This window comes from Zeus faber (genome assembly GCF_960531495.2).
Source record: "Zeus faber genome assembly, chromosome: 16".
NCBI classification, from domain to species: domain Eukaryota; kingdom Metazoa; phylum Chordata; class Actinopteri; order Zeiformes; family Zeidae; genus Zeus; species Zeus faber.
Window position 1 is genome coordinate 3,409,446 of NC_137202.1, and position 16,738 is coordinate 3,426,183.

Sequence of the window (16,738 nt, forward strand, 5' to 3'; positions counted from 1 at the left end):
GTACAATATTTGTAGAATGCAAAAAAAAAGAAATCCCCCACCCCCTTTGTTTTGTGTTGTACCTGCAATGCAACCAACGCACACCACCTTTGACTAGTGTGTTAGGGATTTGTTGTCTTCTATTAACCCTTTATCTCATGCATGCTTACAGGAGTGCCAGAATAAACAAGAGAGGATGTACGGTATATGGGGCTCAAACCAGGAATCATTACAAAATGCAATGCAAATATTTTAGGAAACTGCCTCTGGCCGTGAGGCAGCTGATGAGGGAGGTGTCGAGACTGCACTGCAACGTACGACCACAGGAGGACATTGTGCGCCTACTAGATTTAAATAATGTCATCAACACTTCGGCACTATTTGGTTCCAGCGTTTCCCACGTGTGCGGATTAGGGCAACGGAACACCTCCTGCAAAATAAATAAATAAACGTTCCCTGCAGTCTGAGCAGCTTGTTTCTCATAAAGTCGGCAACGCGAAGCGCCTTCGCGGGAGCCCGGAGTCCTGAGCTCTGAGCGTCCGGCTCCGAACACCTTGTCGCTAGGAAGACAACGTTTAATGGAGAAAAAAAAAAAAAGCTTAGATAGTGATTACCGAGGTTAATGAAAGAAATGATTTTCAGCCTTCTCAAATGACGTCATACGCCTCCTATTCACCCACCCCCGAGCTGTGAAACGACAACGCGACAAAATGACGCCATGACACCTCCGCCGTCACTGAACGCTCACGTGTAGCGTTTTTTTCGCGTCACAAAACACGAATCTCCGAGGGCGCCTTGAACGCCGCACCAGAGCCCTTCCGTTCGTTCAACCCTCCGCCCCGCCCGCACCGGCGTCGCTAGGCAACGCCCCGCGGGTCAGGTGACTGTCTGCAGACACAACATGGCTGACCTGTCAGAAGACCAATGAGGAAAACGGCCACTTTCTTTTTTTTTTTTAAGCATAATCGATTTCTATTTCACGCTCGTTTCGCTCGAGAGTTCGCCCTCGTGGATAAAACAGCCAGTGAGCACCCAAGGTAAGAAGCAGCGCGCCGCTAGCATGTAGCATGTAGCCTGCTGTAGCTGAAGACTAGTTTGTTGTTCTGTTAGCTTTTGGGCTAATATGCTACACAAACAACAGGGCGGTATCCACACCTTCTCGCAGCGGGAACATTCTATATCATCGTGGAAGCACGTTGGGACATTGAAAAGAAGTGTTTACGCACGCAGTGGGTTCATGGCGCCTCTGAAGGTGCTGTTACGATCCACTGAAATATCCTGAGTGTGGGACAGGAGACGCTAGCTCAGCTCAGCTCAGCTCAGCTCACGATCGCATTACCGCCTCCAAACGGTGTGATTTGCAGATGAGCGAGTTGCCAGACGGGATGGCGAATGGCCCCAGCGGAAATAACCACCTGGGGAAAGACGACCAGGTTTGGGAGAGACCCTGGACCCTGGAAGAGATGCGACGGACCAGCGCCAACTGGTCTCTGGCAGCCGATTCAGGGGTAGGTCGGAGGGCCAGGCAGGTTTATTAGCACAGCACAGCACATTGCATAGACATGGGTAAACAAGACTTTACATCAGGGCATGAAAGCATAGGCAGCATACCCTAAAAACAGACGAAAAAGATGTATTAACATGTCAGATATAACAAGTGGGTCAAAGTGCAATTTAAAATGTGACTCCTTTCATGCACCGCGACACCTTTTTTACGTGGTAAAATAACTGGTCGTCGGCGGTTTTATACAAGTTTCTGCTTCCGCCGTTCTGTGGAAGTCCACTCCTCGAAGGCACGGAATTATGCCCTGCCACGGTGAAACTAACTCTGTGAATGTGATTGGTGTCCACAGCTCTTCCTGTTCCTGCAAGAGTTCTCCCAGAGAATAATGTCCAAGACTCACGAGATCGAACGGCAGCTGGACCGTTTGATTCGGGACACCAAGGCCACCGACAGCTGCTTGCACACCGTCTTCAACGACTTCCTCATGCTTTCCAATACGCAGTTCATTGAAAATGTAACGGGTCTTCACTTGATTCTAGATTATTTATTATATTCTGTTCTTCCAAGTCATTTATTAATTTATTTTTTATTTTTTTTAACTTAGATTTCCTCCCATATTCTATTTGTTTGTACTTCATATCACAGATTTTTACACAGGGTGAAATGTGCACAGTAACCTATGGTAAAACTGATTGTTGGGGCTGTGCTTCTCTCCCCCACCATCAGAGAGTGTACGATGAAGAGGTGGAAGAACCCGTTGCCAAGACCGAGGCTGTGGTGAAGCAGCATGAACAGGTATATTCATTTCCTCCTTCCTCCTCACGTTTTGAATAAAAGGGGCCATCACCGTGGCGGCTTGTGAAGGGCATTTAGGTCAAAATTGTGACTTTAATCTTTATTTTTCACGTTGCCCGCTAGTCGCCTCCCATTGTGCCAGAGCATCTATTTCATTGTGTGACACCACACAACTTAATGATGCAATGCTGTGGGCTTGGTTTTTGGCATTCACTACTCTGGTGAGCAAGTGACTGAGGTACTGTAGGGGATTCACAGACAGACACACACACACACACACACACACACTCACACACACAAACAGGCATGCATGTACGCTCATGCATGCAACATTACATTACATTTAGTCATTTAGCAGACGCTTTTATCCAAAGCGACTTACAATTGTTCAAACACCGACGGACGCAGCCATCAGGAGCAATTAGGGGTTAAGTGTCTTGCTCAAGGACACTACAGCATGCTAGCAGGAGGAGCCTGGGATCCAACCAGCAACCTTTAGATCACTAGACCACCAGCTCTACCGCCTGAGCTACCATCCCCAGCAACACTTGCTGACAGGTGAGATTGATTGATTTTGCAATTCCTGGGATTTTTTTCGGGCCACCAGGCCAAGCGACATAAAGGTGTTTGATGGATTATAATGATATTATTTATCTGGATGATTATTTAACCTGACACAGACAATTTTTTTTTTTCCATAATTGAAGGGAAACACTGAGATTATTCAACACCTTGATTTAACAGGTTGTAATGATATAGATGAGACACAAACAAGTGTTTCCAATGATCCCTGTGAAAAGTGACCAAGGCAGAGTGCGTTCTGTTTTTCCCCAGGAGAAAACCCGAGAGCAGAAAGAAGCCGAGTTGATCCCCAAGATGCAGGAAGCGGTGAACTACGGTCTCAAGGTGCTTGACTCAGCTTTCGAGCATCTGGACATCAAAGCAGGGAACTCTGACTCAGAGGATGAGGAGACCACAGACAGAGTTGAAGCGATTCTGGAGCCGAAGGTACTTGCGGAGCGTAGAAGCCCTGGTTTGAACCTTGAATCTTCACCTTTTGAATTTTGAGGTCCAGGTTCCTTACACCGTCTTTTTGATGACCTGGTTTCCTCAGGACCTTTACGTGGACAGGCCCCTGCCGTACCTGATCGGCTCTCGAACCTTCATGGAGCAGGATGACGTCGGACTCGGCGACCTCTCCAGCGATGGTAATACACCCTCAAATGCGTGGTGTCTTCATTGATTTCCCACCATTAAGGTCATCGTTGCATAACTAAAATATTTCTCAATATGGTGCCGTCGCTTTCCAGAAATGTCCATCGACAGCGACCGGGACAGTGTGATTGAGAGTGACGACGGCAAACAGGAAGTTGTAAGACTTTTTTTTTTTTTTTTTTTTCTCCCCCCCCTCATTATCTTCTTACTAGTGCTGTGCCTGTTAAAAACATGCCTGTTCGCACATCCAAAAGACTTCACACAACTTCACACTCTGACTTGAACTGCCGCACGTAAAGGTTGCATTTGTGAAAGTCGCGGTGAAAAACACCAGAGAAATACACCATTTGTCACAGGAGTACATATTAATTTCATTCCCTGATTCAAGTCATACACCAGGGAAATACACTCTTTCTCATGGGAAAAGAACACCAAATCCATATCGGGGCTGCACTGCGGACATAAGTGACTCAGTCGCAGGCCTGAAACCCCGCCCCGCTGCTCCACCCCGCTGCTGCATAGAGCTGAGCGGCAGAGCCCTGAAGCTGTGTGGAGAGCTACTGTAGGTGTTAATTTATGCTTCGCAGCGTTTGCACATGCCTCCATGGTTGCTGTTGCGTTAATGACTTCTTCAGTGGGGGTGGGGGGGGGGGGATTTTCTGAGAGGATTGTTGTGAATTACAGTTGTGAAATTGCTAGAAACGCAGCAGAAATTGTTAAACGAATTACATAATGTCTTTGTTTTTGTCTCAGCAGCAGTCTAATGACGAGTTTGATCAGGATGAGGAAGGCCACGGCAGCATCAAGAAGGTGAGCTTGTTTTTGGCGTCTGACAAACGGAAGACAAATTGGCAATAATCAGGACGAGTAACACCCCGTCCGTCTCCTTCTCAGAAGTCGTCCTTGTTGAGTTATGAGGACGATGAAGAGGAGGAAGACGACTCTGACATATTCGGAGAGTCAGACAAGGACGATGTCGATGATGATGAAGATGAGACAAAGGTACGTGTGTGTGTGTGTGTGTGTGTGTGTGTGTGTGTGTGTGTGTGTGTGTGTGTGTGTGTGTGTGTGTGTGTGTGTGTGTGTGTGTGTGTGTGTGTGTGTGTGTGTGTGTGTGTGTGTTTTCACGGTGTGTGTCGCTCTCATCCAGAGCACAGGACCGCCGTCATCTTTTGTGGACGAGCTCGCCGCAAGAATCAAAGGAGACCCGGTCAGCAAACCGGAGGCTGACCGTGCCTGTAAGTCCTGATATGACAAAGATCTGCTGATTGGTCGATACTTCCCTTCAGGAAATTTGGATTTTTGCCATCCCTTTAATTTATACAATCTCCACAATATTTACAAATCAACAGATTAAACTTCTTCCCTTCCCCCTGAAGACACAGCACTGCATCACCATACAGTGCTGGTTTTTTTTAGTGCTCACCTTATGATGAAATAAAAGTTTCTTTAAGAGATGTATTACTGGAAACTATGCAAAAGTACAATATGTAACTTATGGAACTTTGAGCCCTTTGTTTCTGTGATTTGCAGAATGTGTATAATCACAGGAAGTGACGCTTCATCAGCAATAGTTGAAAAAAAAAAATTATATTTATTCTTTGATTTACAATTTTTTTTGCCAATTCCTGCAATTTTACTGCAAAAAACACACCAAAGTTTGCAAATTGTGTAGCAAGTTTTGAGAAAAGCCACTGCAAAATCAAGAAGTTTTGTTTGCAGCAATCTCAGAAAGAAACAAACGGGTCAATATCTTCACACTAGGACCATATCACCACATCAGTTCATTGATTATCCATCCGTGCGTCACGCTAAATAAACAAATTAGTTTTTGAGATGATAAGTCAAGAACTGTTGAATGGTTCATCTCTGCATGTGCATGATTATGTTTTTTATTTTATTATATCATTTTCGTTTTGCCATTTCTTCCATTTCACCTCCTTGAAGCGTTGACATCATCGAAGAAGAAAAGTAAAGGAAAGAAAGTGCCAAAGCCTGAAAGGTCGCCTGGTAGGACACACTGTCTCTTCAAGTCATTCTTTCTTCATCCCAATTCTCATAAAGTCAGTCGCAAAAGTTTTAATTTTGAGCTTTTTCTTTCATTAAACTCTGCAGCAGTTGATGACAACAGTGACGACATGTTCAAGCCACCCAAGATGGAGGACGAGGACTTCTCCCCATTTGGAGGAAAGAGTGGCCTCTTCAGTGGAGGGAGAGGTCTTTTTGACGACGACGAGGTGCTTTGATTTGGATCGAGATTTTTGGAAACAAATTTGTATATGTATGTTCATGATGTTTGTCTTTTAGGGGGATCTTTTCTCTGATGCGCCCAAACCCCCTGTGTCGGAAGAAAAAAGCACGACTCATTCTGCAGGTAAGGGAGGCTTTACTGGTGGGCTTCCTTGGTCACTTGAGGTGGTCTGGATATTTGTCATCCCGGGATGATGTTCTGTTTTTGTGTGAATGTTCATCCATATGGACCGTTTACTGACCACAGAAAGGCGGATATGCATAACATCCATGATATTGAATGGCTGTTTCTTAATAAGTACTAACTTAAGCAAAAAAAAAAAAAAGATCATGTGACAATTTTCAACAAAATGATAATAGAATAATCATCCTATCACTTTAATCCTATGGGAATATGTTATTTTATTATTCTTTCTTCTGCTAGAATCTGTTAAAACTGAAAAGAAAATTCCAGCAGGTGCCATCCCAATATTCCCAGGTAAGGACATATCATTGCATTGTGGATTAAACGACAAACTCTAGCTTCAAACATTTGTTTGGTGGATTCCGACTAAATCCTAAATCGCTCTCTCTGGGCAGGGAACGGCCTGTTCGGCTCCAGCAGCGACTCTGATTCATTGCAGAGCAAGGAGAATGGCACACCAGTGAAGCCAAAAGCCCAGGCGTCGCTGAACAGCCAGCAGCTGCCTAGTGGAGGAGGAGGAGGAGGAGGAGGAGGAGGCCTGTTTGATGATGACGAAGATGACTTCTTTACCAGCCACAGCGTGAAGAAATCCAGCCCTGGTGAGTACGGGTAAATCTCTGCTCCGGTCAACGTTTGGAATCCACAATTTAAAAACCACATGGTTGCATTTGCTTCAGCTGGACGGGACAAATTGAAATCCCAAAAGGCGGCAGATCTTTTTGGAGAAGACGCTGAAGACTACAAGGCCGGGGACATCTTCGGTGAGACGACCAGCATCCCAGCTCAGACCGAGAAGGACGGAGCTGAGGTCAAAGCCAAACCCTCCCAGAAGAAGGTGTGTGTGTGTGTGTGTGTGTGTGTGTGTGTGTGTGTGTGTGTGTGTGTGTGTGTGTGTGTGTGTCTTAGTGTATATAATCTTCTGTACTTAAGTTTTTCACTCAGCTTCTGTAATTCCCGATTCCCAGGGCATTTATAAAGTCATGTCTTACCTGAAAACAGAAGAGAATAACTTTGATTTCTGAGGGGGAACTTCAAGGAACTCCCATGAAGCTGTTTTCCAATGATTGTTTTATCTCGTCAATTTCAACCACTTTCACTGACTGTGTGTGTGTGTGTGTGTGTGTGTGTGTGTGTGTGTCAGATGCCAGCGGGTGCCATCTCCGTGTTTGGTCCCGAAACGAAGAGCCTGCTCACAGATGGCCTGAGGAGACGTCTGCCTCCCACAAGCCAAGAGTCAGAGAAACCTGAGGAGGTCTGAATGGATTATCGTCTGACCTCATCAAGTTATCTTTCATGATACAGTGGAGGAATAATAACATCACCATCTGTTATCTCCTTATCCCATTGTCACAATGTGGACTTCAGAATGGTCCTCCTGCAGATGATGGGAAAGCCGCTGCGACTCACATGCAGAAACCCCTGACAAGAGGCCTCTTTTCTGATGATGAAGATGCACAAGTAATGTTTAGAGTCTTGTAGGTCGTCGGTGTGAAAAGGGTGAACATGTGTCATATTTCCATCCGCTTGTCCATTACAGATATTTTCAACCCCCCCGAAGAGCCAGTCCAAGCCTGACAATGCAACCCTGGGCAAAGTTGGCAAATCCCCCGTGTCCTTATTTGACGACGAGGAAGAGGAGGTGAATACACAGACAGGCTGTATATTTAGAAGAAGAACAATCTTTAATCGTCACACAGCACACCACACTACAACACACGCACGCACGCACGCACGCACGCACATGCTTTTGGACGGTGGCCGGTGAAATGAGGCCTCTGCATTTAACCCATCCTGGCTTGCCCTTCCTCCGAGGGCACAGCCAGGAGCAGTGGGCAGCATTCATGGACGTGCCCGGGGACCTGGTGATGAGTGTCCATCGCTGGTCAGACGATGATGTGTGCATGTTTTTGGTGGGGGTCCTTACTGACGTTAGGTGGAGGAAACCCCATGTGAACACAGGGAGAACATGCAAACTTGAACCACCATCCTTTCGGTTAACAGCCGAACGCGCTGACCGATTGCGCCACAGAGACTGGGTGTAATTTATTGAAATGTATCAAATATAGCGCACCAGTACAACCCTGTCCTTCACATTGCAGGATCTGTTTGCGTCCGTAACTAAACCGAAGAAAAAGCCGAACCAAGCGAATGCCGCTACGCCGCAGCCCAAGAAGACCGCCTCCCTCTTCAGCGATGATGAGGTAGGAGGAGGTGTTTATTGGCACAGAATTAGAGGTGTTCTTGGATTGATACGTTATTTGGGTTTTCGAGAGTTTGTGAGGTTTTCTTTTTTTTTTTTTTTTTTTTTGTTTGGGGAAGACTCAACAAACATATGTGGGATTCCCTTCATCACGGTGAAAAGAAGGCTGTGAAGTCTGGGTCCACTCAGTTAGCCAGTTCAACGACCACCTATATGTATTGGAAAAGGGAGAAGCCTTGTCGGCATTCTTGGCTTTAATCATAACCTTTATTTCTATAGCACCTTTCATACACAACAACTCAAAATGATTTACATAAATGGAAGCCATGATATAGTAATAATAATTAAAACAATAAAGAGAAAGCAAACACACAAAATCCATTTTATAACAATATATTATACTCAATATTAGTTGTGGTCGTCAATTTAAACAGAGACATTGAAGGATCATAATCATTCCTCAGCAAGTGATTTAAAATTATTCTTTCTCTCAAATGAGAAAGACGAGTGAGGAGGTACGGCCAGAACCTAAGAAGAAGCCCGTCGGAGCTGTCAGCCTCTTCACGGGCATTGATGTTCTGACCAACAACGCCCCCTCTATCAAATGATTCTTGTCTTGAACTACTTCAAACTATTTTCAAATATTGCTGAAAATAATGCTCACAGTAGTTTCGGGATCTTTTTCATTCAATTCCTGAGGTAGACTTGATAATCTTCTTGCAAATCGAACAAGAGACCGACCGATTTGAATACACAGTCACTGTAGCTTAAAACTTGCTTCAAACACAAAACACAAGTGACTTCCACTGAACTGAGGTGGAACAAAAGACACAAATGCCAGACAAACATTGTTTGAGAATAATTTAGGAATGGTTCGTTTAAGCTGCTTAAATGGGACTTATCCAACTTGATTTGGGGTTTTTTGGATGGCGTGAACGCAGGACCAGTGGTTAAGCTCCAAGCCCAGCCCCGGCAAAGCAGAGAGCCTGACTGGAGGGATGAAGTCCAGTGCCAGCGCCCCCTCCAGTCTGCCCAGTGCCAAAACGCTGCAGAAAAGCAGCCTCTTTGATGACGAGGATGACGACCTCTTTGCTCCAACAAAAGCATTAAGGTATTTAGTGAAGGAAACATGTGAGGTGGATTCTGTTTAAATGTATTTGTGCAAGCATTTAAAAGAATCAGCAGAGGAAAAGAATGCTGCCATGTTTGTAAATTTTGCAGATTTCCCTCCTGTTCTTTTGCATTCTGTGCGGACGTTTATTTCAAGTAGATGCACAGCCATGAGTTTAGGATTTGCTTCTGTAATAGCGAAATCTTTTTTTTCCTATCTTTGAAACTTTTTTTCTTTAATAATGCCGCAGTGGCCCATAAGTAAAAATTATGTAATTAAATACCTGATTATAATAATACGTGTATTTCTGTTTTGTGTAGTCCAAACAAGCCTCAGCGGGTTGCTCTCCTATTTGAAGAAGAGGCAGATGAACATAAAGGAACGGTCTTCGGCTCCAAACCCATCGTTGGCTCAGGTGCTCCAGCAGTAGCTGCTAAAGTGAGTGACCAGAAAATGTCAACAACAGACATTTTTTTTCATTGTTTTTTGTTGTTTTATTATATTACTATTTTTAGTTATTTATTTGTTCATTTATTTGCATTATTTTATCCTGTGAGGAAATGTTATCTTAATGCCATTTCAATTAGTTTTTTCCCTCCCTCTCAACATGAGTTTGTCCCTGTAAATATTCAATATAAATTTACCTTATTTGCCATTACTGTACCTCATTGATGTGCTGCTGCACGTTGCTCTCATTGTAAATACTGTATATTATAGATCTTATTCGCTTTGTGGTTATTTTTTTGACAACCAGAGTCAAATTCCTCATATGTGCTTGTACATATTCCTGCTTGTACGTGTTCTTCAGATGTGTGTGGCGCCCTCCGTGGCGCCACCTGCAGCGCCCTCCCTGTTCAAGGCAGATCAGCTGAGGGCGGGAGACAAACCTCCAGAGCTGGGTATGCCGGCCGTGACGAGTGAGGAGGTGCGGCCCGAAACAAAGAAGAAGCCCGTCGGAGCCGTCAGCCTCTTCGGTGGCATTGATGTTCTGGCCAACAACGCCCCCTCGTCCGACGAAACTTTGCCAGGTGGCGGTGGCGGTGAGCTCCTTTCTGAGGACTGTGCGCTGCCTCCTGCGGCAGAGGGAGAGAAGAAGAAAGAGAAGATGAAAGCCAACACCGTCAGCCTCTTTAATGACGATGACGACTGGGAAGAGGAGGACTCGGACTGGAGTGCTTCCAGCGCCATTGCCAATAAACCCGCAGCCAGCACCATAAAGGTTTGTATCTGGACAGAGGAAGTAGCAAGCGGACTGCGTAAATAGAATGAAAATGAAACTCATGGTTTCGCTCTGGCTTCCACTAAAAGCAGCAGAGCAGTTTTACGTTGAAAGTCGGACATACCAAGTTGGTGGCTATAATGATAATACTAAATACTACTCAGTTTTAGGTCTCAATGGAATTCATTCAAGGACAGTGCCGATAGAATATGTGTGTGCGTGTTTGTTTGGTGAGCTCGTAAATTATATCCACACAGGAACTAAACCGACATAGTTTAGATCCCATTTAGACGCAAAGGGAACTTTGTTTAACTACTGTATGTGGGCCGCCATGTTGCTGTGATGTCCCATTTCCCAGTGAAGTGGCATCGAAATTATGATTCAAACGCCTGTTCCTCCACATTTTTCCAAGGAGGTCTGAGAGTTCCAACTTCACTGGACCTTAGTGGTGGGACCCAGAGTATCACTGCTTTTCCATTCTGCCACGTGGTTCATTCAATTCACCCGGCGTCCCAGGTCCTACTCCGCCCAAACCTCTAGAATGAGAACCAGCCCGAGTTGGGGTTCTGAGGCTCGGAACCAAAATGACAAACTCCCATATTAAGGAAAAGTGTGCGCGTGTGTGTGCGCGTGTGTGTGCGCGTGTGTGTGCGCGTGTGTGTGCGCGTGTGTGTGCGCGTGTGTGCGCGTGTGTGTGCGCGTGTGTGCGCGTGTGTGCGCGTGTGTGTGCGTGTGTGTGTGTGTGTAGCCCACAGGAGAGCAGCAACGCACCAAGAGCACGGGAGTGTTTCAGGACGAGGAGCTGCTGTTTAGCCACACGCAGCAGAAAGACAACGACCCGGATGTCGACCTCTTCACCACCTCAGGGAAAGCTGTGGTCAGTGTGTGTGTGTGTGTGTGTGTGTGTGTGTGTGTGTGTGTGTGTGTGTGTGTGTGTGTGTGTGTGTGTGTGTGTGTGTGTGTGTGTGTGTGTGTGTGTGTGTGTGCCCCACTGACACCGCCACCTGACTGCGCTGTGTGTTTTCAGAGCACCACGTCCAGCTCGTTGAAACCTGCCGCTCCCGCTCTCTTTGCTGACGATGAGGAGGACGATCTCTTTGGCTCAGTCAAGCCCAAAGCTCCTCCTCCGGTACCAAGACCTTCTTTTGTTTACATCTAGCCATAAGAGTGAGGTTCATGAGGTTTTAATTTCAACATAAACATTTTGTCCGTGTCATTGATCAGATGTTAACTCGAAAAAGTGAACATTTCTGCTGTTCTAAACCCCAAAATCCTACCACTGAACCTAATTCTGACCTTCATACTTAGCTGCTACACTGACCTCGATAGATGGACCCAACTTTACACTTTCTTCAAACTTGTGGAAAGAGATCCAAGAAAATCCTTGTACTTACCTGTCTGCAGTTCTACTTAAAAGAAAAAGTTCCAAATCTCTTACCTTGATGTATGAACAAAGGAAACTGTTCTAATAACAGTTAATATACTGCAGATCGTAACCTGCCCTGTTTCTACCTCATGCTCACCACTGCCTTGTGGTAAATATATAGTATTTATCTGCATCTGTCTTATTGAATAAGAGAGGGAGGATTTGTACAAAAATGTAGTTAAAATGTCTTACAAAATGTCTCAAAATATATCTAACTTAACTGTCTGATGCCTGCACATGATCACCCTGATTACAGAAATGCAGAATCTCTATACTATACTGTACACCCAGTCCGGTGCACATTTCCACATTGGTTTGTTGAACAATAAACTGGATTATTCACCTAGAATAGAGACCAGAGGCAGAACACAGAACTCTGTCTCACGCTTTTCTCCTTAATTTCCCTGTTCAGAAAGTAGCAGAAAAGCCCAATAAGCCAGGGGGGGAAGCAGCTTTAAAACCTGCAAGCTCAGAATCCACACCAGACAGTGAAGTAAGTGGCTCCATGTCGCGAGCTGCTGCGGTTCTCAGAGCCGTGTTTTCCCTTCAAGAGGAAAATGACATTCTTAGATGCATTGCGATTCTTGAACAAATTTAAATCGATGCAAAAATCTCCATAATCAAACATTTATCATTCTTCTTACAACATTTTTTTATTTTTATGAACAAATTTTTTATTGAGGATATTGGCAATAATTGTTTCATAACTATGTTGCGGCACCCTTAATCCAAATTGGATTGAATCGTGATTTGAGATTTTCACCCCTAGTATTTTTTTATGGCAACTAAGGAAATAGTCTTATAAGCGTAAAAGCATACAATACATTTTTATTTGCTATCCTTCCATGTTCACTGTGAACTAGAATCAAGGCGCCAGTATTCTCACAACGAAACACAACTTTTCCAGGAAAGAGACAAATTTCCAACAAGAAACAAAACATTGAAAACAATGTAGTTTGTATGTGGTTTGTATTTGTTGTCCTGTTTGTTTTGCCACTGTATTGTTGTATTTACATTTTTGTATTGAGGATAATGACAGCGGTGTTCTGGGACATCGCTGGCGGCTGATTTTTATCCGTTTATCCTGCCGACTTACTGCACAGGAGGTTTTTTTTTTTTGTTTGTTTTTTTTTTAAATAGGAAATGCCTCTCTACAAGTGAACTCTCAACCTGTTATGTTGTCATTTAACTACACAGAATCCCACACCAAGCACTGTAAAACCTAAACAGCCCTCGTCAAGGATTGGGAAACTTCAAGTAATTTGTTTTTGTTTTTATTGAGCGACAGGCTGAAAGACTTATTTCTTAGCCTTTCACTTTTGTTTCATCCCTTTTTTGCAAAGCTCCTAGTTCTTCCTGCCGCATTTCTCAGCAAAGTTGCTTGGGAGCTCTTTGATGGTTTAAAGCGGTTTCTGCTTCCACAGCATCTGGCAAAAAAGCTAAAAGCAGCAGCAATGCGTTATATTCAAAGCTTCATTTGGATATAAACTTGTCGCATCAAAAGGTATTGCTTCTGCTTTTCATCCGATTTCACAAGATTATTCTCACGCATTTCTGCAATATGTCTGTGTTTTCCCTGTCTGCTGCAGTCCTAACAGCAGCAGTTCATCTGTTCAATCTTCTGCTTTAGATCATAGAACTTCAGTGAATCCTCACTTCTTTCAGATGCATGCATCTACAGTATGCTGTACTGTATTAACATGGCTGATTGTAGAATACTCTGCCTTCATAGTTGACGATCAGTTGTTTTGAACCAATTAGGTCTTTAGTGTTTTTAAGCACGGACGGTCATCTTGGTGTTTCTGTGAATCTTTTCACAGTCCAATCTCGTGATCAACCCCACGACTTTGCTCCCTGGTAGCGGTTACCGCATCCCGGGGGCAGTGAGCGTCCTCCCCAGTCTGACCACTGGCTCCTCCTCTGGGGTCTCCAGCTCCAGCCTTAGTCCCAGCCCCATCACCACGCCTGTGGGAGCCCACAGTGGTGCTGAGGAAGGGGTGAGCTTCGACACCCCGGTCCAGGTCAATATGCTGCAAAGCACCAATAAGGTAGGTACCCGGGTCACTGTCCTCTGCTGCGGGGCTCCACAGTAACGATTGCCTGGTTGCCCTCGGCAACCAGATATAGGCTATTGTCAACCAACCAACCATCTTGTGGTTGACCCATTGTAGACCACCTTTCAAAAGTTAAGAATGATGGTGGGATACCTCCCATATGTTTACAAACTGAAAATGTAGTAATCAGGAATCCGAGCAAAGTTTTAACGTAGTCTAACATTGTTCCAACTGTAAAAAGAAAACGAGGCAGACTTCAGTCAAGATATTGATTGTATTATCTCCCTTTCGAAACAAGACAAACTTAAAAAAAAAAGATGTTGAATCGAACCAGAAAGTGCATTTCTGTTCATTGATGTTTCCTCATTCTTTATCACTCTCATAATATTGAAATGTGTTATATTTATAAAGGATCAATATGGCAAAATTATGAAATGATTGAAATCCCGCAACCGTTTTGTCAGTCTTTAACCAAAAGCTGATGTGCAAAGTTAGTGTGGAGCCCTGTGTTGTTGAAATAGTTATTTTGGAACTACTCAGCGAAATACTTATGGAACCTGTTGCGAGCTGGGTGTTGTTCTCTCTCGCAGGGTCGTGCCAAAGGCTCCGTGAGCCGGCGGCCTCAGTCCAGGGCGGCCCGGCAGCAGGCGGCCCGGAGGTCCGTGGAGGACGGCGAAGACGGGCCGCCCAGTCCAGCGCTCCCCAACTCGGCCATCGTCCACACTTTCTCCACTCCCTCCCCGTCCCAGCCTTCGTTCGCTGAGGTCTCCCCAAGACCCTCTGACCTCTCGTTGCCAGTGTCCGAAAACCTCGGGAAGAGAGACTCCAGTAAAAAAAGTAGAAATTCCAGCGTCCTGCTTCCTTCGGATGAGGGAGATAGCGACCTTTTTGGCTCGGACAGCCTCTTCGGAGGCGCTGAACCGGTCACCAAGCTCACCGCACCTTCCTCCCGACAAGTTGCTAAGATGCCACTAGAGCAGGATGATGGCGGCACAGTGTCAAAGAAGGAGAAAAAGGCTCCTCCCTCTATTTTTGATGACCACAAAGACGAACTTTTCCAGAAGGTCAAGCCGAGGTCGACTGCTAAGAAAGCTGTGCCATCACCCTTCTTGGAAGAGGATGACGATGATGAAGGGGATATATTTGGAACCAGTACTAGCTCCACCCCCTCTTCAACTGCCGACAAAGACACTAAGCCCACCAGTAGTCCTTCTACACAGGATATATTCCAGGTACTGTTGTTTTGTTTTATTTTTTATTTTGTTTTTAAACTTGCAATTGCAGTTTGGGTTTCTTGCAATTGCGTTTGTGCTTGTTTTAAGTGTCATCATTTTTGCTTTTATTTATGTTGTTTTATTATTGCCTTAAAGTTTCAATAAGATTTTTATGACCTTTTTTACATTTACTTTTTACATGGCTTTTTACAATTTACACGTTGGAATCTTTTTTTTTTTTCTTCTTCCCCTCCCCCAGGATGATGTAGCGCCTCTGCCCAAAGCTCACAAGAAGCACAAAGAGAAGCCTCTTGACGCAAGCCTATTTGATGACAATGTTGACATTTTTGCTGACTTGACAGTGAGTTCAAGACCAAAAGAAAAGGCTAAGAAGAAGGTGGCGACCAAGTCGATATTTGATGATGACATGGGTGAGTCGATTTGACATAATATAAAGAATTCCCTTGAACTTGTAAATTAAGACGGTAATGATGTGTTTTATTGTTGTCCCCCCCCCCCCCCACAGATGACATCTTCTCACCAAGCACAGTGAAAGCAGTGACAAAGGCTCCGCATAAATCGAAGAAAATCCAACCGCCCCAGGACACCAGTGCGTCAGCTGATTCAGGCGACATATTTGATGATCCACTTAATGCTCTGGGTGGGAATTGAATGCTTGTTTTGTTTTTGTTTTTTTACCCGGAGTAGATTTGTACAATTGTGCAGTAATTATTTTGACATTTAAAAAGTGAAAGGAGAAGAGATCCAAGAATGACACTGCACTGCTGATAGACTATTTATATATAATACTGTGGCCTATTTTTGGAAGGAAATTCAAGGAGCAAGTGATCCCAATCAACTTCCAACACCATTTCCAAAATCATCTCAATAACATATCAGATTACACTATGTAACGGCTATTAAAAACTGTTGTTCTTTATTTAATAGACAGAATAGCACTTTATAAGCATACGGTATGCTTAGCCTTGAGGCCTGCAGAAATTAACAGTTAATGATTTATTAATTTTCAAAATACTTTGTTTGGCTTTGCCATGGTGAGATTCCATGTTGTTGGGTTTGTGCCACATCATGTGAACATCTTACGTGATTAGAGATCCATGTGTTTACTTTGTGTCCAAGGCATTTTGTCAGTGTTTTTAGAAAGAAATTAATCTATTTCCTCACTTTGGCTGTGATGAAAGGAGAGTCCTTTTTAACTAAAGAAACATATTTTATGCTACCTGAAACATGTGTGGTCATTTCAATTTTATTTGTTCTTTTTTTATTTTACCACATATTTTGGAAAATGTAGTTTAAAGAGAGAAATTGTGTTGTGAGATTTTCAAGGTTTTTAGTACTGTAATTTGCTGAAATAGATTTCAAGTGATGGAAAACAGCATATAGAGGAGTGCACACATAACACAATATATATTGAATTGCTATTTATTATTAAGTGCCAGCTAAATAAAGAATCAAATATGGGTTTTTTTTATTAAACAAAGTCATTTTTACGGATTTCCACTTTAAATACATTATTAATCAGCATCTTGACTCCACTATCCTACAGAGAGAGGTTTTCAAGGCAAG

At 44.1% G+C, this 16,738-nt stretch overlaps 1 protein-coding gene across 1 annotated transcript; it reads left to right on the forward strand.

The window, feature by feature from the left end:
- Positions 1-874: 874 nt before the first annotated feature.
- washc2c (WASH complex subunit 2C) lies at positions 875-16,391 on the forward strand. The gene is made up of 31 exons (XM_080016285.1): positions 875-1,016; positions 1,344-1,487; positions 1,833-1,997; positions 2,210-2,278; positions 3,113-3,286; positions 3,393-3,486; positions 3,589-3,650; positions 4,250-4,303; positions 4,388-4,495; positions 4,644-4,731; positions 5,441-5,503; positions 5,609-5,730; positions 5,801-5,867; positions 6,168-6,221; positions 6,323-6,526; positions 6,605-6,762; positions 7,069-7,179; positions 7,293-7,385; positions 7,465-7,566; positions 8,027-8,128; positions 9,069-9,238; positions 9,559-9,676; positions 10,047-10,457; positions 11,206-11,334; positions 11,485-11,586; positions 12,296-12,376; positions 13,081-13,140; positions 13,704-13,931; positions 14,528-15,169; positions 15,411-15,582; positions 15,678-16,391. Exons 2-31 carry the CDS (start codon positions 1,344-1,346, stop codon positions 15,821-15,823), a joined length of 4,293 nt encoding a protein of 1,430 aa, XP_079872411.1. The 5' UTR covers positions 875-1,016; the 3' UTR covers positions 15,824-16,391.
- The last annotated feature ends 347 nt before the right edge of the window (positions 16,392-16,738 follow it).